Source organism: Pristis pectinata, chromosome 23 (genome assembly GCF_009764475.1).
Source record: "Pristis pectinata isolate sPriPec2 chromosome 23, sPriPec2.1.pri, whole genome shotgun sequence".
Taxonomy (NCBI): domain Eukaryota; kingdom Metazoa; phylum Chordata; class Chondrichthyes; order Rhinopristiformes; family Pristidae; genus Pristis; species Pristis pectinata.
In genome coordinates this window covers 567,131-592,187 of record NC_067427.1, presented here as the reverse complement: position 1 = coordinate 592,187, position 25,057 = coordinate 567,131, and the positions used below count along the sequence as shown (strand labels likewise).

At 43.7% G+C, this 25,057-nt stretch overlaps 1 protein-coding gene across 3 annotated transcripts in view; it reads left to right on the top strand.

The window, feature by feature from the left end:
• Positions 1-25,057, top strand: part of whrna (whirlin a) — a 121,247-nt gene that overhangs the window by 77,041 nt on the left and 19,149 nt on the right. For all 3 annotated transcript variants that reach the window (XM_052037393.1, XM_052037392.1, XM_052037391.1), the window contains 3 exons: positions 11,789-11,825; positions 19,504-19,716; positions 23,021-23,227. In XM_052037393.1, coding sequence (XP_051893353.1) covers positions 11,789-11,825; positions 19,504-19,716; positions 23,021-23,227 — 457 coding nt within the window. The remainder of the gene's footprint in view (positions 1-11,788; positions 11,826-19,503; positions 19,717-23,020; positions 23,228-25,057) is intronic.

Genomic DNA, 25,057 nt, shown 5'->3' with positions numbered 1-25,057 from the left:
GCAATGTTGAGCAAAAAGCTCCTTTGTGTCTAAAATTTTCCCATTGATGTTGTTAATCATTTCAACTGAGGTATTCAAGTGGAACTCAATTCCTCACTCATTTGAGGGAAGGGATTTATGAAGGGACCTGACCTGAAGTCAACAATTATACTGGGCAGAGAACCTCTTCACTGTCAGTTTTTATTTTATTCAGAAACCACATGCACCTATTTTTGTTTTAAACTCATCACCTGTCCTTGTGAACATTTTATTCTATAAAAATCTTAAAAGCAAGTTACAGGACAAAACCTGTATTGCAGGCGCATTTGATTATAACCATATCCTCCATTGGGAACCATTTAATGGCAGATTTCTAAGTTTAATTAAGTAGCTGCCACATTTTTATTTGGAGTATGAGAGTTACATTGTCAACAGTGTTTGAAGTATCTGTATTTATTGCTGTTACATTACATGGCTGATGTTTCTTTATTGGGGTTTACATATCCTTGCTGGAAATATCGACTGTCCATTTTCCTCCTTAGATGTTGCCTGACCTGCTGAGTTCCTCCAGCTCCTTTGTGTGTTGCTATAGTATGTTGCTATAGTTCTGACAAAAGATCTTTGACCTGAAGTGTTAACTCTGTTTCTGAGATGCTGCCTGACCTGCTGAGTGTTTCCAGCATTTTCTATTTTTATTTCAGATTTCCATCATCTGCTCTCTTTGATTTCCATATGTCATGTCACTCCTTGTTGTGGACAGCGACTGCTTGTGCTGCCATACTGGTATATGCTGGGGCTGGCCATTGAATAAACTCCTCTGGAACATTATTGTGGTGGAAACAACAATAGGCTACATTGGAAAATGGTCGTGTTTTGCTTTTGTGTTTTTGCTTGAACATTTAAACATTCGAGCATAGGAAGTAGGAACAGGAGGCGTTCCTAGCAATTCCAAGCAAGCTTGTCACCTAGGACTCAACACCTCCCTCTGTAACTGGATCCTTGACTTTCTAACAAACAGACCGCAATCAGTGAGGATAGGCAGCAATACCTCCGGCACGATTATTCTCAACACTGGTGCCCCACAAGGCTGCGTCCTCAGCCCTCTACTCTACTCCCTATACGCTCACAACTGTGTGGCCAGATTCTACTCTAACTCCATCTACAAGTTTGCAGATGATACTACCATTGTAGGCCGTATCTCAAACAGTACAGGAAGGAGATAGAGAGCTTAGTGGAATGATGTCATGACAACAACCTTTCCCTCAATGTCAACAAAACAAAAGAGCTGGTCATTGACCTCAGGAAAGGGCGCGGTGTACATGCACCTGTCTGCATCAATGGTGCTGAGGTCGAGAGGGTTGAGAGCTTCAAGTTCCTGGGTGTGTACATCACCAACAGCCTCTCCTGGTCAAATCACGTAGATGCCACAGCCAAGAGAGCTCACCAGCGCCTCTACTTCCTCAGGAGGCTAAAGAAATTTGGCTTGTCCCCTTTGACTCTCACCAATTTTTACTGATGCACCATGGAAAGCATCCTATCTGGATGTATCACGGCTTGGTACGGCAACTGCTCTGCCCAGGACCGCAAGAAGCTGTAGAGAGTTGTGGACACAGCCCAGCACATCACGGACACTAGCTTCCCCTCCTTGGACTCTGTCTTTACCTCTCATTGTCTTGGTGTAGCAGCCAGCATAATCAAGACCCCACCCACCCGGGACATTCTCTCTTCTCTCCTCTTCCTTTGGGTAGAAGATACAGGTGCCTGAGGGCACGTACCACCAGACTTAAGGACAGCTTCTACCCCACTGTGATAAGACTATTGAACCGTTCCCTTATACAATGAGATGGACTATGACCTCACGATCTACCTTGTTGTGACCTTGCACCTTATTGCACTGCACTTTCTCTGTAGCTGTGACACTTTACTCTGTACTGTTATTGTTTTTACCTGTACTACATCAATGCACTCTGTACTAACTCAAAGTAACTGCACTGTGTAATGAATTGACCTGTACGATCAGTTTGTAAGACAAGCTTTTCACTAAACCTCAGTACAAGTGATAATAATAAACCAATACCAATACTATTTGGTCCCTCAAGCCTGCTGCCCCATTTGTCATGATCTGATTGTAATCTCAACCCCCCATTCCCATGTATTCAAGGTAACCTTTCACCCATTGTTTATCAATTATATATTTACTGCTTTCTTAAAATATTCAAGGCTCTGCTTCCATCACCCTTTGAAGAAGGAAGCTGCAAAGACTCAATATCCTCTGAGAGAAACAGACCTCATCTGTTTTAAATGGGTGGCCCATTATTTTTAAGCAGTTCTAGATTCTCCCACAAGAGGAGATGTCCTCTCCACATCCACTCATTCAGGATACTTCTGGATCTTGTATCTTTCAATCAAGTCCCCTTTCACTCTTCTAAGCTGTGGACACAAACCCAGCCTGTCCACACATTCTTCATATAGGAACCCACCCATTCCAGGTGTTAGTCGAGTAGACCTGCTCTAAACTCCCAATACATTAACAAACCTCCTTAATAAGGAAACTGTGGAAGGATACATGATCACCAGTCATGTTCCTGTAGACACCAGATTTACCAATTCAATATTTCATCAGTTTTGTCTAATACTGAAATAATAATGTTATCCAACCAACCAACACTTACATTGCCAGAAAGACCAACATTCACATGAGACCTTACTGATCATTACTACATAAAACAGTACAGCACAGCAACAGGCCTTTCAGCCCACCATGTGTGTGCCAACCATGATGACAATTTAGCTAATCCCAATCTGCCTGCACGTGGTCCGTTCCCTCCATTCCTTGCCTGTTCATGTGCCTGTCTAAATGCCTCTTAAACTTTGCTATCGTATCTGCTTCCACCACCTCCCCTGGCAGCACATTCCAGGCACCCATCACTCTCTGTGTAAAAGAAAACTAGCCTCCTTCAAAATTTGCTCCTCTCACCTTAAAGCTATGCCCTCCAGTATTTGATATTTCCACGATGGGAAACAGACTCTGACTGTCTACCCTGTCTAGACTTCTCATAATTTTATATAATTGGTAATTGGTTTATTATTGTCATATGTACCAAGATACAGTGAAAAACTTTGTTTTGCATGCCATCCATTCAGATAATTTCAAAACATAAGTACATCAATGTTTAATAAAGGGAAAAGCAGTAACAGAACACAGAATATAATGGTACAGTTACATACTTCTATCAGGTCTCCCCTCAGCCTCCGACACTCCAGGGAAAACAATACAAGTTTGTCCAACCTCTCCTTATAGATAATACACTCCAATCCAGGCAACATCCTGGTGAACCTATTCTGCACCCTCTCCAAAGCCTCCACACCCTTCCTGTGATGTGGCGACCAGAACTGCACACAATACTCCGAATGTGGCCCAACTAAAATTTTATACAGCTACAGTATGACTTGCCAACTTTTATTCTCAATGCCCTGACCAATGAAGACAGGTACGCCATACACCTTCTTTACCACCTGCCCACTTGTGTTGCACCCAAGATCCCTATTTACGTCAATGCTCCTTGAGGTCCTGCCATTTATTATACACTTTCCTCTTGCATTTGACCTCCCAAACTGCATCACCTCACACTTGTCCAGTTTAAACTCCATTTGCACATTTCTCTGTGCAAATTTCCAACTGATCTATATCCTAATGAATCCTTTGACAACCTTCCTCACAGCTCCGCCAATTTTCATGTCAGCTGCAAACTTACTAATCAGACCATCTACGTTTTCTTCTAAATCATTTATATATATCACAAACAACAGAGGTCCCAGCACTGATCCTTGCAGAACATGATTGGTCATAGACCTCCAGTCAGAAAAACACCCTCCACCACTACCATCTGTCTTCTATGCCAAGTTAATTTTGTATCCAATTTACCAATTCACCATTGGTCCCACTTGACTTAGCTTCTGGAACAGAACCTTGCCAAATGCTTTACAATGTAGACATCCACTGCCTTATTCTCATCAATCATCTTCATCAGCTCCTCAAAAAAACTCAATCGAATTTGTGTGATAGGACCTCCCCCACACAAAGCCATGCTGACTATCCCTAATAAGTCCATGCTTTTCCAAATGCAAGTAAGTCCTGTCCCTAAGAATATTCTTCAATAATTTCCCTACCACTGACGTACCAGCCTATAATTTCCTAGTTTGTTCCCATTGCCCTTCTTAAACAAAGGAACAACATTGGCTGCTCTCCAGTCTTCTGGGACCTCTCCTGTGACTAAAGAGGATGCAAAGATCTCTGTTAAGCCCCCACCAATCTCCTCTCTTGCCTCCCTTTGTATCCTGTGATAGATTCTATAGGGCCCTGAGGACACCTACCTCAATAATTTCCATTACTCTTCAGAATGTGACAGTTTGAGTTATGGGGCAGTCATTGCAGTTAATCAAATATTAATGAGCAGGATTAGTTATTTGCTTTTGTTGCAGGCTGAGTTCTGACTGTAATTGTGGTTAGGCTGCAGCAGGGCCAACGAGAGAACCAGTGCCAAACCGTACATCAGGAAAGACATTTTGTTTTATGAATATTTTTCAAGTCTGGTACTTTTCATCTTTGTTAAACACCCAGAACTGACCCCACAATGGTGCATTGCTCTACAGTGATATCACAGTGAATTATATTGTTTGATGTCGTCCTTGAAATGATCAAAGTGATTGAATATCAAGCTGCCATTTCAGGTGAGAAGCTGCTTAATGGAATCCAGTGACTAAGTGAAATGGGACTTGACTGTGGAAACTATTGTGTGCCTGGGCATCAAAAGACAACGGATTGGAGGACTGAATGGCCTCCTTTTTCTCTGTATCATGTGAGCAGCAGGATGGGAACAGTCGAACTACATTGGTCTGGCTCCTTTCTTCAACACCCTGTTAAAAATGGGAAAACACTTGTTATAATGAGAGTTAACTCGCTGTGGCAGATCCAACAAGCTCTGAAGCAAAAGGGAAGATGAAGATCTTGTGAAGTTGATGTGGTGTGTGCAGCTCAAGCAGTAACCATGCCTACACAACCTGCCTATAATCTTTAACCAATGACGGGAACTGTTAACCCTGTCAGTGCTTCAGTAGCAAGCTTCATTCACCAGCACAAATGCTTCCAACTTTGTCCACTGTTCAGTGTATTCATATGCTGTATGCCTTTTCTAGTGACCTATAAATGCTATTTAACTTCTCTGTTAATATAGTTAATGCAGTTGTAAGCTGCAGAGGCAAAGTCTAAGGCTGAATATTTTAAGGAGCTAGATAAAGTTCTAGGGATAAAAGTCATCAATGGTTATGGGGAAAGAGCAGGAATGAGATATTGAGATAACTGATCAGCTGAGGTAATACTGAATGGTGGAGCAGACTGAGAGGGTCGAATAGCCCACTCCTGCTCCTTTGTTTGGTAAGCTTGAGAATTGAGACAGTTTTGCAAAATGCTAGTAATTTGATCAAGAAAGAAAAGTAGAACATGTCAGGTTAAACTGGTGGACAATTAAGCAATAAATGGAGCATAATGCAGGGAACATGTGGCCTAGCAAAATATTGTTAAATGGTGACAAACTAATGTTGATGCTGCAGGGGATTTTTTGGTGTTCTTGTACATAAACCACAGCAAACAGTTTGGGTGGAGAAACAGCAAATGGAGTTCACAAGACAAGGGAGCAGAAGTAGGCTGTTCGGCCCATCGAGTCTGCTCCAAAGAAAAGAAAGGGAAAAAGAAAAAGAAATGAGAAATGGGGGAATGTCCATGGAAAAAAAACTATTCTTTTCTAGCCCCAACTTCCGGCCTTATCCCCAATTTCCGGCCTTATCCCCATATCCCTTGATACCTTGACTAATTTGATAACTATCTATCTCCCCCTTAAACGTCTCCAATGATCGGGCCTCCACTGCTGTACGTGGCAAAGAATTCCATAAATTCACTACCTTCTGGCTAAAGAAATTTCTCCTCAACTCTGTTTTAAACCTGTACCCTCTAATTCTAAGATTGTGCCCTCTGGTCCTGGACTCACCCACCAAGGGAAACAGCTTGGCCACATCTACTCTGTCCAGTCCTTTCAACATTCTAAATGTTTCTATGAGGTCCCCTCTCATTCTTCTGTACTCCAGTGAGTACAGTCCAAGAGCCGACAAACGCTCATCATATGTAAGCCCTTTCATTCCGGGAATCATCCTCATAAATCTCCTCTGAACCCTCTCCAACATCAACACATCCTTCCTAAGATATGGGGCCCAAAACTGCACACAGTATTCCAAATGAGGCCTCACTAGTGCCCCATAGAGCCTCATCCAGACAAGTGTGAGATGCTGCCCTTTGGGAGGTCAAATGCAAAAGGAAAGTACACAGGACCCTTGGGAGCATTTATGTACAGAGAGATCTTGTGGTGCAAGTCCATAGATCCCTGAAAGTGGCCACACAAGTGGAATTGGTGGAAAAGAAGATGTATGGCATGCTTGCCTTCATCATTCGGGGCATTGAGTATAAAAGTTGGCAAGTCATGTTGCAACTGTATAAAACTTGGGTTAGGCAACATTTGGGGTATTGTGTACAGTTCTGGTTGCCGCATTACAGGAAGGATATGGAGGCTTTGGGGAGGGTGCAGAAGAGGTTCACCAGGATGTTGCCTGGATTAGCTATAAAGAGAGGTTGGACAAACTTGGATTGTTTTCTCTGGAGCATAGGAAGCTGAGGGGAGTCTTGACAGTAGTTCATCGAATTATGAGGGGCAGTTTCCCAGGGTGGAAATGTCAAATACTAAAGGGCACAGGTTTAAGGTGAGAAACTGAAAGTTTGAAGGAGATTTGTGAGGCAAGTTTTTACGCAGAGGGTGGGAGGTGCCTGATAAGTGGTGCCATGGTAGAAGCAGAGATAATAGCAAAGTTTAAGAGCCATTTAGACAGGCACATAAACAACCAGGGAATGGAGGGATATGGACCATGTGCAGACAGATGGGATTAGTTAGATTGGCATCATGGTCACAGTGGGCTGAAGGGTCTGTTCCCATGCTGTACTGTTCTATGTTCTGTGCCTGTAGCAAAAGTTTCTTTTGAATACGTCTCCCTTTGGATGTTGTAGTTCACTGCTGCAATCCAGGGGTGTGAGTAGTTCAGTTTGTGGCATCTGTTGCAGAAACAGGTGATCCACAGTTTCCACAATATTACAAATTAGGTCAGGTTTTCAAAGATACAATAGCCGCAAAGAGCTTGTTGGCTGATGTATGTGGATGCTGAAGATATCAATTTAGTAATTAATGTATGTTTCGCTTCATCTACTGTGGAATTGTGTTTGGAATTTTTATATACAGATGTACCCTCAAAAATGATTAATTATTGGGCCAAGACTGTCAATGTACCAGTGTAGGAATGTTATTAGGTTTTGTAGGATGGTGTGGGTCTGGGGAAATAGTGGGTGAACATTACTGATGCCTTGGTTTCAGATTTGCTGTCGACTGTCTTTGTTTCTAAAAAAAATGTTAGCAAGGGAAGGAGAACCAAAGTTCTCCAGCAGATAAGGGGCTTCGGCGTAAAGGGGCAAGGCAGGTGAGTAGCTAGTAGGTAGGTAAAGGTAAGGTTTACCTGTTATCTGTGATAAATACTTAAGTAGGAAAAACTAGGGGGAAAAGAAAAGGAATTAGTTCAGATGGAGGACAGGGTGGTGTGCTGCAGCTGCTTGATGTGGAAACTCATGGACCTTGCTGCGGTCCATGATGGCCACAGCTGCAGTAAGTGCTTGAGGCTGGAGGAACTTCGGCTCAAAATCGATGAGCTGGAGTTGCAGCTTCAAACACTGCGCAGCATCAGGGAGGGGGAGAGGTTTGTAGATACTGTGCATAAGGGGACGGTCACCCCCCTTAGAGCAGGTACTTCTGGAGTCCAGGAAGTAGATAGAAGGGTGGCTGTCAGGGGAGGGAAAAGGAAAAAGAAAACAAACAGGCAGATAGAGCAGAGGACCCCGGAGGCTGTTCCTCTCAGTAACAGGTTTTCCGCTTTGGAGACTGTTGAGGGAGATGACCTGCCGGGGCCTAGCAGCAGTAGCCAGGTCTGTGGCACTGGGACCGGTCCTGCTGCTCAGAAGGGAAGGGAGAAGAGGAAGGCAGTAGTGATAGGGGACTCGAGAGTCAGGGAAACAGATAGGAGGTTTTGTGGCAGTGAGCATGAATCCCGAATGGTTTGTTGCCTCCCAGGTGCCAGGGTCCAGGATGTCACTGATCGGGTCCACAGGATCCTAGAGCGGGAGGGAGAACAGTCAGAAATTGTGGTTCATGTTGGTACCAACGACATAGGTGGGAAGAGGGATGAGGTCCTGAAAAGTGAGTTTAGCGAGCTAGGCAAAAGGCTGAAGGACAGGACCTCCAGGGTAGCAATCTCGGGATTGCTGCCAGTGCCACGCGACAGTGAAGGTAGGAATAGGAGGAGATGGCAAATAAATGTGTGGCTGAGAAGTTGGTGCAGGAGGGAAGGTTTTAGATTTTTGGATCATTGGGATCTCTTCTGGGGAAGGTGGGACCTGTACAGAGAGGACGGGTTACACCCAAACTTGAGGGGGGCCAATATCCTTGCGGCCAGGTTTGCTAGGGTGGTTCAGGAGGGTTTAAACTAGATTGTGAGGGGAAACGGAACCGGAGGAGTACGTAAGAGGAAGAAGGGGATGGGGAAAAGTCAGATCTGACAGGTAGAGAGGCTTTGAGGAAGGAGAAGCAGAGTACAGGCTACAGAAGTAGTAAGGTGGATGGGCTAAAGTGCATTTACTTGAATGCGAGAAGCATCAGGAATAAGGGAGATGAACTGAGAGCTTGGATAAGTATACGGGACTATGATATTGTGGCTATTACAGAGACATGGCTGACATCGGGGCGGGAATGGATATTGAATATTCCTGGTTTTCAGTGTTTTAAAAGGGATAGGGAGGGGGGGAGAAGAGGAGAAGGGGTAGCGATACTGGTCAGGGACACGGTTACAGCTGCAGAAAGGGTAAATAATGTAGAATGATCCTCTCTAGAGTCAATATAGGTGGAAGTTAGGAACAAGAAAGGGGCAGTTATCCTCCTGGGAGTATTCTGTAGGCCCCCCAGTAGCAGTAGGGATACTGAGGAGCAGATTGGGAGGCAGTTTTTGGAGAGATGCGAAAATAACAGGGTTATTATAATGCGAGACTTCAACTATCCAAATATTGATTGGCATCTACTTAGTGCCAAAGGTTTAGATGGGGCACAGTTTGTTAAATGTGTCCAGGACGGATTCCTGACGCAGTATGTTGACAGGCTGACTAGAGGGAATGCCATATTAGATCTAGTTTTAGGTATGAACCGGGTCAGGTGACAGATCTATCGGTGGGTGGGCATTTGGGGGACAGTGACCATTGCTCCATAACCGTTAGAATTGTCATGGACAGGGATAGGAGCAAAGAGGACGGGAAGATATTTAATTGGGGGAAGGCAAATTATGAGGCTATAAGGCGAGAACTTGGGAGTGTAAATTGGGATGACATTTTTGAAGGGAAATGTACTATGGAGATGTGGTCGATGTTCAGGGATCTTTTGCAGGATGTTAGGGATAAATTTGTCCCGGTGAGGCAGAGAAAGAATGGTAGGGTGAAGGAATCGTGGGTGACGAAAGGGGTGGAACAACTAGTTAGGAAGAAGAGGGCAGCATACATAAGGTGTAAACAGCAAGGATCAGACAGGGCTCGTGAGGAATATAGAGTAGCAAGGAAGGAGCTTAAGAAAGGGCTGAGGTGAGCGAGAAGGGGACATGAAAAAGCTTTGGCGAGTAGGGTTAAGGAGAATCCCAAGGCTTTTTCCTCGTACGTAAAGAGCCGAAGGATGGCTAGAGTAAAGGTAGGTCCGATTAAAGACAAAGGTGGGAGGATGTGCCTGGAAGCTGTAGAAGTGGGTGATGTTCTCAATGAATACTTCTCTTCAGTATTCACCAAGGAGAGGGGTCTTGATGATGCTGAGAACAGTGTAGGTGAGGGTAATGTTCTAGAGTATGTAGATATTAAGAGAGAGAATGTGTTGGAGTTGTTAGAAAATATTAGGACAGATAAGTCCCTGGAGGCCTGATGGAATATTCCCCAGGCTGCTTCGTGAGGCAAGGGAGGAGATTGCTGAACCGTTGGTTAGGATCTTTGATTCCTCGTTGTCAACGGGAATGGTACCGGAGGATTGGAGGGTGGCGAAAGTTGACCCCTTATTCAAAAAAGGTAGTAGGGATAGTCCAGGGAATTACAGGCCTGTGAGCCGTACGTCTGTGGTGGGTAAGCTGTTGGAAAGGATTCTAAGAGATAGGATCTATGAGCATTTGGAGAAACATGGACTGATTAGGGACAGCCAGCATGGCTTTGTGAAGGGAAGATCTTGCCTCACAAGACTGATAGAGTTCTTTGAGGAGGTGACCAGGAAGATTGATGAGGGAAGTGCAGTGGATGTGGTCTACATGGATTTTAGTAAGGCGTTTGACAAGGTTCCACATGGTAAGCTTCTTCAGAAGGTCAGAGGCCAAGGGATCTGGGGAAGCTTGGCTGTGTGGATTCAAAATTGGCTTGCTTGTAAAAAGCAGAGGGTTGTGGTGGAGGGAGTGCATTCGGATTGGAGGGCTGTGACTAGTGGTGTCCCACAGGGATCGGTTCTGGGACCTCTACTTTTTGTGATATTTATTAACGACTTAGATGAGGTGATGGAAGGCTAGGTTAGCAAGATTGCAGATGACACAAAGATCGGTGGTGTTGTGGATAGTGTGGGGGGCTGTAGAAGCTTGCAAAGGGATATTGATAGGATGCAGAGCTGGGCTGACAAGTGGCAGATGGAGTTCAATCCAGAGAAGTGTGAGGTGGTACACTTTGGAAGGACAAACTCCAAGGCAGAGTACCAGGTAAATGGCAGGATTCTGGGCAGTGTGGAGGAGCAGAGGGATCTGGGGGTTCATATCCACAGATCACTGAAAGTTGCCTCGCAGGTGGATAGGGTAGTTAAGAAAGCTTATGGGATGTTAGCTTTCATAAGTCGGGGGATCGAGTTTAAGAGCCGCGAAGTGATGATGTAGCTTTACAAAACTCTGGTTAGGCCGCACTTAGAGTACTGTGTCCAGTTATGGTCGCCTCATTATAAGAAGGATGTGGAGGTGTTGGAAACGGTGCAGAGGAGATTTACCAGGATGTTGCCTGGATTAGAGAGTATGGATTATGAGGAGAGACTAAAGGAGCTAGGGCTGGTTCTCATTGGAGAGAAGGAGGATGAGGGGAGACATGATAGAGGTATAGAAGATATTGAGAGGAATAGATAGAGTGGACAGCCAGCACCTCTTTCCCAGGGCACCAATGCTCAAAACAAGAAGACATGGCTTTAAGGTATTGGGTGGGAAGTTCAAGGGAGATGTCAGAGGGAGGTTTTTCACCCAAAGGGTGGTTGGTGCATGGACTGTGGTGGAGGCTGATAAATTGGACAAGTTCAAGAGATTGTTGGATAAGCATATGGAGGAATTTAAGATGGAGGGATATGTGGGAGGAAGGGGTTAGATAGTCTTAGGTGTGGTTTGAAGGGCGGCACAACATGGTGGGCCGAAGGGCCTGTATTGTGCTGTATTGTTCTATGGTTCTCTGAAGGGCAGAGCACAAACACAGGAGGTTGAACAAATATTATGCATTCACTGAACTACCAGCCATGTACGTTGTCAGAATAGTCATCGGAGGTTTGTAGGTGATGCAGCAGGAGACAGCTGCTGCTGCTTGATGTTAGTGAGTGGCAGAGTAATTTACAATAGCTTTGTGTTTCTCTTCCAGGATTGCCAGAGAAGGCATTGGGCAGGCTGTTGCAAAGGTAGGACAGAAAACTGTTTCTCATGTTTATGGTTAATTAATTCCATTGTGATGCAATATAAATATCTGTACATTGCTACAATTAAGAAATTTTCATCAGTTATGAGATAATCTTGTTAATGTGATATCTGTTTCCTTTTGTGGTATTTGGAAATTTGTCACTTGAGTTATCAAGTGTAATTCAATCTGAAAATATTTTATCACACTTATTCATAAATGATTGGATTTGAGGTAATCCATCTTTCCTTTACTCACGTAGTAAATAATGGGGTCGTAGAGAGTGTTGTAGAACAGAGTGACCGACAGGTACAAGTACACAGTTCCCTAAAGTGGCCTCAGAGTAGTGGACGAGTGACACGCTTGCCTTCATTGGTCTCAGGGCACTATGTACAAAAGTTGGGTCATTTTATAGCTGTACAAGACATTGGTGAGACAGCACTTGGAGTATTGTGCGCTGTGCTGGTCACCCGGCAATAGGAAGGATGTCATTAGCTGGAAATGGTGCAGAAAAAATTCACAAGGATGTTACTAGGACTGGAGGGCTTGAGTTATAAGGAGAGACTGAATAGGCTGGGGCTTTTTTCCCTGGAGCGTCGGAAGCTGAGGGCTGAGGGTGACCTTATAGAGGCATATAAATCATGAGGGACATAGATAAGGTGAATGGTCACAGTCTATTTCCCAGGATAGGGCAGCCTAAAACTAGAGGGCATAGTTTTAAGGTGAGAGGGGAAAGATTAAAAGGGGACCTGAGGGGCAACTTTTTCACACAGAGGGTGGTGAGTATATGGACCAAGTTGCCAGACAAAGTGGTAGAGGTGGGTACAATTACAACGTTTAAAAGACATTTAGACAGGTACATGGATAGGAAAGGTTGAAAGGAATGTGGGCCAAATGCAGGCAAATGACACCAGCTCAGGTAGGCACCTTGGTCGGCATGGACAAGTTGGGCCGAAGGGCCTGTTTCCGTGCTGTATAGCGATGACTGTATTATACAGCTGGCAAAGAATTTATGTGGTTCAGTAACTGGGCAATATCTTCTCAAGCCAGAAAAGTAAAAAATAAATTGCTGATAATGACATTGTAGATAAAACAGGTGTGGTTTTCATATTTACAACCTATCTTGATTTTAAAACCCCAAGCTTCACAAAATTGTGAATAAAAAGAATAACTAATGTCATTGTTTTGGAGATCACTTTCCATAATCTTCCCCTTTATAATTAGACAGTTGATTTCAGCTCATGAATAAATGTAATTCCATTCTCATTCCATGGCCGTAGAACTCTTGCTGCTTTTTTGAGTTCATATTCAGTTGTTGCACCCACTTTCTCCAATGGGAACTAAATCAGTGGTCCTTGCCCAGACCTTGGGCTGATTTATTGATTCTCATCACTCTAAAATCAGTGAGATCATTCAGTGGAAATGCAGGAGCACGGATTACTTTGTAAGAACAGACTGTGCTGCCATTAGCCAATGAGTTCGGGTTGGGCTGGAATGTGTAACTTGTAGTAAACAGCCTTTGTAGGACAAATTTACTCATTAAAATAGAGACTTATTTAAAGAGTCAAGGAAACAGAAACTGCAACAACCTCTCCCTATAAAAGAAAGGAAATTCCTCCTGAAAAATGCAGCTTGTGGAGGATAATTACATACAAACTCTGAGCATAAAACTGGTTACTTATAGCATTGTAGGCACCTTGCTTGATTGATGGGGGAATTACCCAATCTCCTCCACTCTGTCTGGCAGCCTTCTGAGAATGGTGAAGATATGTCCCATGAGCTTCAGATCAAATTACGGAGTGCCTGGCCACAGCTTTGTTATTGAAGATATTATTGGATTCTTTCTAAGTTTAGGATTCTTGTTCCGCTACACATCTCCACCCCCAGCCCTATTGTTGCATTTACCATTCACTATCCTTGCTGTTAACATAGCGGACAGAATCCCAAGTGCCACTTACATTGGACGTAAAGTGCTCACCACTTACCTGGCCCTGTTTTCAATTGAATTATTTATTGCAATTCGTACTGTTGTTGCTTTTAATGACTTTGTAATTATCTGTAACAGCATATGTATCTTGGAATAATATACTGAGGTAAAAAGAGCTAAGAACTGATTTTGTGTGGGCTGGAATTAAAATGAAATTAACAATTCCTATTTTCTGGATAAAACTAAGTATTCCTCCTATCTGAAGGAGATGGTAACATCTCACAAATGTTCTCACAAATCATGTACTTTCTTCCCTGCATGTTCATCACACCAACCTAGAGGCAAAAAACTGATGTTGAAATCTGAAATAAAAACAGAAAACACTGCTATTTTATTCCAGTCATCCACAGATGCTACCTGAGTTTCACCAGCATTTTCTGTTCATGTGTTCATCACTGTTCACTTCCCGTTAAGCACTCCTTGGCTAAGAGGTTGTAATCTAGATTCAAGTGTTTACTACTGAGAGCCAAAGCTTAATGTTACCAGCAGTCCATGCAGGCTCCATGTTGGAAAGGATCTTGGTGGATGTGCCACAGTTCCTACCTTACAATGATAACTGCACTTCAAAAGTATCCAACTGGTTGTGATTGTAAAAGGTTCTGGATAAATGAAAGTCTTTGTTTCTTTTACTTATTTTCCAACTCCACAGGCAAGCCCAGAGAAGGAATCATTATGGGGAATGAAGCTATGAGAGAGCCAGTAAACAAAGACTGCATATCTGTCATCACAACAGAAGCAATAAATGTAGCAGGAATGGAGAGAAGCTAAGGGTCTAATGACACTGACAATAATTAGTACTACTAAAGAGAAGTCAGCATGTGTAATATCACCACTTAAGAAAGAGAGAGAGAAATAGGGAATAGGAGACCAGTTCACCTGACATCTGTTGTTGGCAAGATCCCTGAATCCACCATTTGGGATGTGGTAACAGGGCACTTAGGAAGCTACTTAGAAGAGTCAGTTGAAAGGGAAAATGTATTTGGTAAATCTACAAGAGGTTTTTGAAGATATTACCAGCAGGTTAGATAAAGAGAAATTGTGGATTATCTGCTAAGGTACCACTCATTTGATCATTATGTAAAATAATGGGGAGAAATGTCAACTCTTTGCTTTGGTGGAAGAACAGAAAACAGAGTGTTTTAATTGTTGAGGAATTATTAAGGGTTGTTGTATAGAGGGATTTGGGTGTGTTGGTTCATGAGATGCAAAAAATGGAAACATAGGTACAGCACACAATTGTCCGAGGAACCAAACAGCATGTTGACCTCTCTTGCAAGGGGATTGGAGTGTAAGAGTAAGGAAGTCTTGCTGCGATTGTGCAGGAAATATAGAACAGTACAGCACAGGAACAGGCCCTTTGGCCCACCATGTCTGTGCCATCATGATGCCAATTTTAAACTAATCCCATCTGCCTGCACTTGATCCATATCCCTCTATTCCCTGCCTGTTCATGTATCTGTCTAAATGTCTCTTAAATGTTGCTGTTGTGTCTGCTTCCACCACTTCCCCTGGCGGCATGTTCCAGGTACCCACCACTCTCTGTGTAAATAAAAAAAAAGCTTGCCCCATAAATCTCCTTTCAACCTTCCCCCTCTCACCTTAAACCTATGCCCTCTAGTATTTGAAATTTCCACCCTTGAAAAAAGATTCCGATTGTCTACCTTATCTATGCCTCTCATAATTTTATGTACTTCTCTCAGGTCACTCCACAGTCTCCAATGCTCCAGAGAAAATAAGGATTTGGTGAAAGCTCACAGGGTGCACTGTGTACAGTTTTGGTCACTTTACACAGGAACATAAGTAAAAGCAGGAGTAGGCATTACAGCCCCTCAAGCTGACTCTGCTGTTTGTTAAGCTCCTGGTTCTTTTGAGCTTGGCTCCCTTTTCCTGCCTGTCCCTATATAACATTTTGTTCCCCCATGTTACTGGTCTCTCACAATCTTGAATATATTCAGTGATTCCACCTCAGCTCTCTGGGTAGAGAGTTTGAAAGATTCATCATGCACTGAGAGAAGAGATTTCTTTTCACCTGTCTCAAATGGATGCACCCTTATTTTGAAACTGTGACCCCCCCTAATTCTAGATAATCCCCCTCCCAGGGAAAACATCCTCTCAGTACCCACTCTGTCAGTCCCCGCAGAATCTTATGTTTCAATAAATCATCTCCCATTCTTCTAAATTCTAATGACTACAGGCCCAACATGAGTATTTAAAGATCAGGGTACTGAGTATTATGTGGAGATGGCACAGCACACGGGCTGAAGCCTAGGGTAGATCAGCCATGAGGTGGGCTTGAGGGACCAAGTGGAATACTCTTGCTCATAGTTTTATGAGTTCTTGTGTAAGGAAGAATAAAGTTACTCTGGAAGCAGCAAAGTGTAGACTCTATAGATTAACTCCTGGGAAGAGAAGTTTGTGGTTTGAAGAGAGTAAGCAAGGTTGACCTAAACTGAAGTTTAGAAGAATGAGAGGTGATCTCATTAAAACATGCAAGATTCTTAGGGTGATTGACAAGCTAGGTGCCAAGAGATTATTTCCCCAGGCTGGAAACTCCAGAATTAGGGGGCACAGTTTCAGTTCAAGGGTCAGCCATTTATAATGGAGATGAGTATGCAGTGATGCTTTATGCAGTGTGTCCAGATGACTTTTGGACACCAGGAGGATCAGAGATCAGTTGGGAAAGTGGACTTGAATTACAGAATCAATCTGATTGGATGGCAGAGCATTTCAAGAGGCAGCAGGACCCAATCACCTTAAAGCATTTGTTCTGTCACCAGAATCTGGTACCTTCCCATATCTCACCTTCACTTCTCACAGAACGGCAATGCTACTCAACAAGGTCCTCTCCAAGAATTCATTACTTTTAATCTTTTTTTCCATTTCCTTGCATTAGATTCAATCTAGTCCTACATTCAACAACAAATAGATAGATTTTTAATTCAATGGCTGATTCGGTAGAGTGTTCTTGCAGGTCAGTTCCTTCATTACCGTAATGCCATGTGTTTATTATCATTGATTTGGAGCTGAGAATCTTTCTCCTAATCTTGTGAGCTGTAAAGCTGAGGAGCATGTGCACAGTGATGGGCATCTCCAAAGCTGGAGACTGTACTTCAATCAGATGTGTTTTGTTCCCAGGCTCCAGACAGTGGAGTTCAGGTGTGTTATGGCTGAGGACGGCTTCCTTTGGATATCTGTGCTCAGCAATGAAGGGGCATAAACACACAAACATAAGAAACAACAGCAGCAATAGGCCATTCAACCCCTTAAGTCTGCTCTACCATTCAGTAAGGTTACGGCTGATCTAATCTAGGCCTCAACACCACTTTCTCCTCTCTCCCTATGCTCCTTGACTCCCTTGTAGTTCAAATATCAGCCTTGAATATGTTCAATGACACCACCTCCATAGCTCACTGGAGTATGGAGTGTAGCTCAGGGAGAAGAGATTCCTCCTCATCCCCATATTAAATGGCGGCCCCTAATTCTGCAACTTATCCCTAATTCTAGGTACCCCACTAGGGGAAAGGTCCTCTCAGGATGAGATTCATTAAGATTGTCTCTCATTCTTCTGAACTCCAGTGAGCATAGGCCCAATGTTTTTACTTCTCTTCATTTCCCAATTCCTTCATCCCCAAAATCCACCCAGTGAACCATCTCTACACTGCCTCCAAAACTGTGCTGCAGGTGTGGTCTCACCAGCACCATGTAAAGTTCCATCAAAACTTCCCTACTGTTATACTCCATATTCTTTGCAATGGTGGTCAAGGTTCCACTATCTTTCCTAGTTACTTGCTGCCTCTACGTGCTAACCGTTTGTGTGTGATGCGCCAGGACTTCCCGTTCCTCTTTACTGCAACATTCTGCAGTCTCACATAATTAAGTAGTAATTTGCTTTTTTATTCTTCCTTCCAAAATGGATAATCTTATGTTTTCTCCCTTATACTTGAAGGATTTGGCAAGGGCATAAGTTATTTGACCATATTTTGATCTGTGCATGTACCTGGTAGGTGCAACCTTCAGAGAGGCTTCCTTTGATGCTTCCTCGCGTTTCTTCATCTATTGTCCAGCTATACAAACTGTGGTAGCAACCTGGCTACTATCAGGCCCTGGTAAAGAAACTTATGGAGTAGGAGCACGGTGATCTATGCCACTTCAAGTTGCAGCACCTCCAACTTACCAACTATCAGACAGAAGGCTGAAGAGTTATGCTGTCCATTGTTGTAAAAATAACTGCATTGTTGCACTGTACACAAAGCATTAGATTTATTATCACTGACTTAAATGGTGAAATCTGTTGTTTTGTGGCAGCAGCAATTCACCATTGTTCTGAACATTCTTAGAAAAGTTCCAGTAGACTTCAAGGATAATGGCAGCTTTGTTTTCACCCCCATTTGGGGGATTCACATTTAAGTAGCCATGTCCATTCAAGGCTACATCAAGGGCTCGATATAAATGTTGTTCTGTATTGTGCTTTACGAATTTGAGACCTTCACATATACCCTGTGCTCATAGCAGATCCATTTTAACATGCACTTAAGCAATCTACGTTATATACTGTTACCTTATTATACATAATCCTCATACAAATCCATTCCATAAATTCATGGCAAAATTGGATTTAGTTCACAGAAAGGGTCTTATTAATGTGCACCAATGATAAACCCTTCTATCTTTAATAACTGGGTAATTAAGAATGAGTTGAGCTACAGAAATTTATACAATTCCTTAAAACAGATGGAGACAAGAGACTGCAGAGGCTGGAAATCTGGAGCAACACACAAAGGAGCTGGAGGAACTCAGTGGGTCAGGCAGCATCTGTGGAGGGAAGTGGACGAGTCCTGATGAAGGGTCTTGACCCGAATCATCGACTCTTTATTTCCCTCCACAGATGCTGACTGACCCACTGAGTTCCTCCAGCTCCTTTGTGTGTTGCTCCTTAAAACTTACTTTTAAAAAAAACTCCCTTTGGACTTTTCAGCAATTCCTTGAATCGGCCGTGGCCTGTAGGGAAGGAGTGACGGTAGAGGACAGAGAGGGAGGTATCTGTTTTTTCTCAGCTTCATTTGAAGCTAATTTTTGTTTACTGGATGCAAAGCTGAAGTTTGGAACAAAAGCCATTACTTATCAATTATTGGTTATTTGAATCTGGACACAAGAGATTCTGCAGATGCTGGAATCTAGAGCAACACACACAAAATGCTGGTGGAACTCAGCAGGTCAGGCAGCATCTATGGAGGGAAATATTTCCTGTCCTGATGAAGGGTCTTGACCTGAATCATCAACTGTTTATTTCCCTCCATAGATGCTGCCTGACCTGCTGATTTCCTCCAGCAGTTTGTGTGTGTTGTTCATCTTATCCGACAGTATTTTTATCTCTTACCATCTTGTTATGCTAGTCTTCACCTAGTTCACAGAACCATCTGCTCTATAGTTGTAGTGTAATGAATAGTTTGGGAACACCTTCCAGCTTTAGGTGGTGAAGACCAGTGGAAGTGTCTCAGAAGAACTTCATACACAATGTCTCAAAAAGTACTTAAAAAGAAGTCTCAATAAGTTGCTTAAGCCATTTGAATCCTGGTACATTCAAAGTCAGCGGCATGAAGGGAGCTTTTCAAAAGGGGACAGATGGGATGAATTGCCAGGATTATCAGCAATTTTTATTGTTGGATTAAATTACCCTTTGTCTTGTTATTTGCAGCCGATATTTTACAAGGGTATGGCAGGGTCGCAGGTCATGCTGAGCAGCTTGGTCAACCAAGCACGGGCCATGCTGGATGAACAGACTCGACATCTACTGAACGAGCATGAGCAAGCAACGATGGCTTACTATCTTGATGAATATAAGGAGAACAATATAAGTGTTCAGGCATTGGTAATGGCCCTCTTCGAGCTCCTGAATACACATGCAAAGGTAACCATTGTGTTACTTATTATGACATCTCCTAAAAAATAGATTGCAAACACAATTCACCTGTTTTCTTTCATCATTCTCTTCCAATTTTTCCTCTAATTATTGCTTCAGCTGAAAGCTTTCATATACACCAAAATGAAAGTTTATTTGGCAGATTTATTACTGCATTATTGGCTGAATTTGAATATTTGGATGTGTTTGCTTCTATGTATTAAAATGATCATTTGTAGGTTTTAAAGTCAAGCAAGTAAACAATAATTGAAGCCAATTCCTCACAGCTGGCCATGAAAAATTCTAACAGGTAATGGTTGATAGCTGAACAGTTATATTTACAAATTCACATAGATTTTGGCAAGGTCTCCAGATGAGGCAACTACTGAGCGAAATAAGGTGGCATTTGCCTTTTAAGTGCAACCTTCCTGGGACTATTTTAGTATAAAGTGTATCATCACTTACATTCTATAATAGAAATGTAAGATTGATTTCAAGTACTTTGCCAAGTCTGATTGGACTTATCTGAAGGTGAGAGAAGGCACAGTTCTGCAATGCAGCTGACATCTCTAATCCCTCTGAAAAGATCTTTGAAGTGGAAATTTCACTGGGGGTTTGCAGCAGAGTCAGAGTTGCACTGAAGAGGAAGAGCAACAGAAGACAGTGCAACCTTTCTGAGTCACTTTGACAGAAGCAGAGCCGCCAATTTTAATTTCCAAGTTAAATGAAATGGAATAATAGTTGCAAGAGTTGACAGAGGGCAGGAAAACAACCTCGGGAACACATTCCCACTTTTGCAATGCTTTTTGTGTGTTTAATGACCCATCCAATCAGTTCTTCCATCTCGGAAGTGCCATTATCCAGAATGATCAGTGATGGAGATCCCATGTTGCTGCTGCTGCAGTTTGACCTGAGAAGGTGAATTTATCTTGGCAATTTTAATCAAAACAGCTCTGCCATGATCACATGAAGAACTCCTCTGTAATCTGAGCATTATCATCTGGTGTGTATGAGTGCCAGGCTCTGGACCAGTTTAGGGGAGTCCTTTCTCATGGGAGCTCCATCCCCACAACAGCACAGAGTAAATGCCCAGTTACGTATCCCAAGCTAGTATCTCCCACAGCCCAGGTACAAATTGCAATAAAAAGGTAATTTTGTGAAACTTCTCAATCGTTGCAGTGTGAGTTGAAATTGAGGATAACTTGTAGCTTTCTATGCAGAAAATGGAAACAGGAGGCCATGCGGCCCTTTGTGCCTATGTTATCAGTCAATACAATCATGTCTGATCCTCTTAGGTCAATACCATATTCCCCTCTTGCCATATCTGCTAGATGTGTTTTATCATCAAAATCTATTTCTTAAATATATTTAGTGACTTGATCTCCATGGCTTTCAGTATAGAGAATTCCACAAGTGCACCATCATCTGAGAGAAGAACTTTTTCTTCATCTCACCCTTAGCCTGTATCCTGATACAATGATCCCTGGTTCTAGACCATCAGCCAGGCAAACATTCCCAAAGCATCCAGCCTGTTGAGCCCTTTTAGAATTTTGAATGTTTCAGTGAGATCTCCTCTCATTTTTCCAACCTCTGGTGAACAGTGGCCTAGTCGACCTGTCTCTCCTCATACAATGGTCCCACATCCCAGGAGTCAGGTTGGTGAACCTTTGTTACATTACCTCTAGAGCAGGTATCTCCTTCAAAGCTGCACAGTACTGAGGGTGTCATCTCACAATAAGTGCTCATGTGCTCATCTGCTCTTGTGCTGACAATACAATCTTTACAAACACTGAAAGCACTAAATGTGAATATCCTGCAAAAGTAATGAAATAATCTGCATTGCCAGTACAGATTAGCAAAGGAACTAAAATCTGGCTCCAGTTTGCACCCCCAGCTACTCTCCATTCCACAGTAACAGTTCAGCCCCATGAAGCTATCACTTCTATGTGAATCTGTCACAGACACAGCTCCTAGTATTCAGTGCTCCTCCTCAGCACCTGTGGCAAATTAGATGTTTGCCTCTCATAATTGTCCAGCATTAAAGTTAACAGAAAGAACCAAGAACCTAGATTCCAGAATCAAAATGCTGAGAAGCTGGAAAATCTGAAATAAAGCAGAAAATGCTGGAGATACTCAGGAGGTCGGCAGCATCTGTGGAGAGAGAAGAACGCTCAATAACCCTTCATCAGAACTCTAATCGTTTATTGACTGGAAATATAAACCCTCTTTGTCCCTGCAGATGCTGCCTGACATGCTGTGTGTTTCCAGCTTATTGTAAGATCCAGCTTCAAGTTGTGTTTCTGGTGGATAAAGCTGCAGATCAGGAAGGGACATCAGCATCTGCAGTCCTTTGTTTCTCTAAAGGACATCAGAACCATTCCTTCCCCCTGCCCCAAGGTCTATATTGGTTAGAGGGAAGTAGTTTATGCAAACCTTATCCTCCCTTCTTATGGCTGCAATAAAAAGTCTGAAGAGGCTAAGTTAATAATTTCTTGTTTTGAAGATTTATGCCCATAGCATCCTGATGACCTATCTCTGATTCCTGGATTGATCAGACTGTCAGAAGCAATGGTTAAGGCAGGAAACCAACTACCTGTCCAACCCGTTTGCTGGGCAAGGAGAGGTGATGTGAAAGGTGGGCCTGCAGAAGTTCACAGTGATGGGTCGGGGGAATAAAAGCCATAGGTGTCACCGGTGAGACCGTCCCGGAATGGTGGTGGCTGGTCATCCCTTCATTCAGTCTCAATGTCCAGGGCTACACAAGGATAATACTGTATGTAACAGAGGTGTAAGTATTAATATGAATTAGAAAGTTGTAGATTTCACCTTGTGATTACACCTATGGGACATATAACATTGATGGCTCTGGGCCTGTACTCGCTGGAGTTTAGAAGGATGAGGGGGGATCTTATTGAAACCTATGGAATATTGAAAGGCCTGGACAGAGTGGACGTGGAGAGGATGTTTCCAGTAGTGGGAGGGTCTAGGACCAGAGGGCACAGCCTCAGAATTAAGGGACATCCCTTTAGAACTGAGATGAGGTAGAATTTCTTCAGCCAGAGGGTGGTGAATTTGTGGAATTCATTGCCACAGATGGCTGTGGAGGCCAAGTCACTGGGTATATTTAAAGCAGAGGTTGATAGGTTCTTGATTAGTAAGGGCATCAAAGGTTACGGGGAGAAGGCAGGAGAATGGGGTTGAGAGGGAAAAATAAATCAGCCAAGATCAAATGGTGGAGCAGACTCGATGGGCTGAATGGCCTAATTCTGCTCCTAGGTCTTATGGTCTAATAGTGTCCTTTATCATTTATTAGTTCTCCTTGCTCTCGGAGGTCCGAGGTATAATTACACCTCAGGATCTGGATAGATTTGACAGCATGGTACTGAGGCGTGAGATTGAATCAATGAAAGCTCGACAGAACTCTAGCGCCGGAACCGATTCCTACTCTGCCATGTCCTCTGGAGAGACAGCCTCATCTTCCGGCAGTTACTACACATCTACCACCCTCAGTTCTGCCAGGGTAAGTGTCTACAGTGGGGGTAATTACTACTTAATGCTCTGCCTACTTGTGATGAACGTTAGATCAAATCCACATGTAACTTCCTGGTCTCGGGCACCAAGCAACATCACTGGTCCAGCTTGAGAGAGTCTGAAATTTGCACAATGGAAAATAGTGTTTGGAATTTGCCTTAAAAAACAAATGAAATCCACCAATCTGCATTGGATGACTTGAGGATGCACAAACCGGAAGCTTGCTGGACCCAAGCTCCATCCCATCTTCACCGATCCCACTGGTCACTCATGGCATTCTGGGTTTGTCCTTATCAACACTGGAGGTCTTGTCTCTTTCACTTATCAGTGCTTTAGCTCCTTTCCATCCTTACATCCAATAACCATCTGGGTAATATTTTATGAATCTGTGAACATTTTGCTTCACAGAAAGTTAGAACGTGCACTGTGGAACTGTGTATTGGGATCCAAGTTGTTCGTAAACCTAGAGCCAACTTCACCTTGTCCCACTTAGCATGGAAATAACACTGCAGAGGGCAGTGAAGGGGTGGTCAACCCCCCACTGTACACACCCTCCCTCTGCCCCCACCCACACACACCCTCCCTCTGCTCCCACACACACACACCCTCCCTCTGCCAACACCCACACACACCCTCCCTCTGCTCCCACACACACACCCTCCCTCTGCCAACACCCACACACCCTCCCTCTGCCAACACCCACACACCTCCCTCTGCCCCCACCCACACACCCTCCCTCTGCCCACATGCCCACTCCCCCCACACCCATTCACCCCACACACACACCCACATCCCCCCACACCCACTCACCCCTACACATCCACCTCCCCCCCACACCCACTCCCCCCACACATCCAATCCCCCCCACACATACCCACTCCCCCCACACACACCCAGTCCCCCCCACACACACACCCATTCAACCCCCCCCCCCCCCCACATCCACTCCCCCACTGTGCTGGAATATTGGGTGCAGTGACCAGTTGGGCCGTGCATGATTCCTGCTCGGTTGAGCATCTCAACGGTAAAAGTCGACCTGCGCTCTGTAATAAATCAGACAACAGCAGAACCAAAGAACTTATGATTAATGCTTTATTAGTTTAACGCTAGGGGAAGTGGGGGATACAGAGAAAGAGTAAACAGTGTAACCCAAGCTCTGTTCTGATCCCACTCAAAGATGCACTGGTTACTGTGTTCCTTTATACCCACTTTGTGGGAAAGCTTGGCGGGAAGTCACACTTACTACGGCAATTGCTTACAGCAAGCTTCAGCAGAACAAGATATGTCTAAAACAACTATTTCTTTTTTACCCACACCTGGCCTCAAATCCAGGCATAACTATAGTCACCCCATGGCTGAGGTAATTCCTTACCATGGGAAGAATAGCCAACTATCAGGAGACCAGCTACATGCCATTAACCCTTATGGTGCCTGTTGTTAACCCTTTCATCCCCAGTTATCTTTTACACAACAGCGACAGCTGGGATTGGCTGAAGGCCAGAGTGTACAACCTGGCAGGGGTCGGAGGGCAGGAGGAGGACAACCAACAGATCTGATGGGTTATTGCAATTTTTATTTCTATGGCTGGAAAGATTGACGCCCCAAAAAAGAGTGGTGCCTTAATGTTTTCTTTTAACACTAAGGAAAATGTAACAACAAATGGGCCGCTTGTGATAAGTGGAGATTTACACTTACCTATCTCCTCCTCAGGGTGGGGAATAGATCGGTGTTAATTCCACCCACCCCCATTGAACATATCTCTGCTGCATCACCCTCTGGTTTTTGATCGCCCTTCAATGCCAGGGTCTTGCAGCAGTAC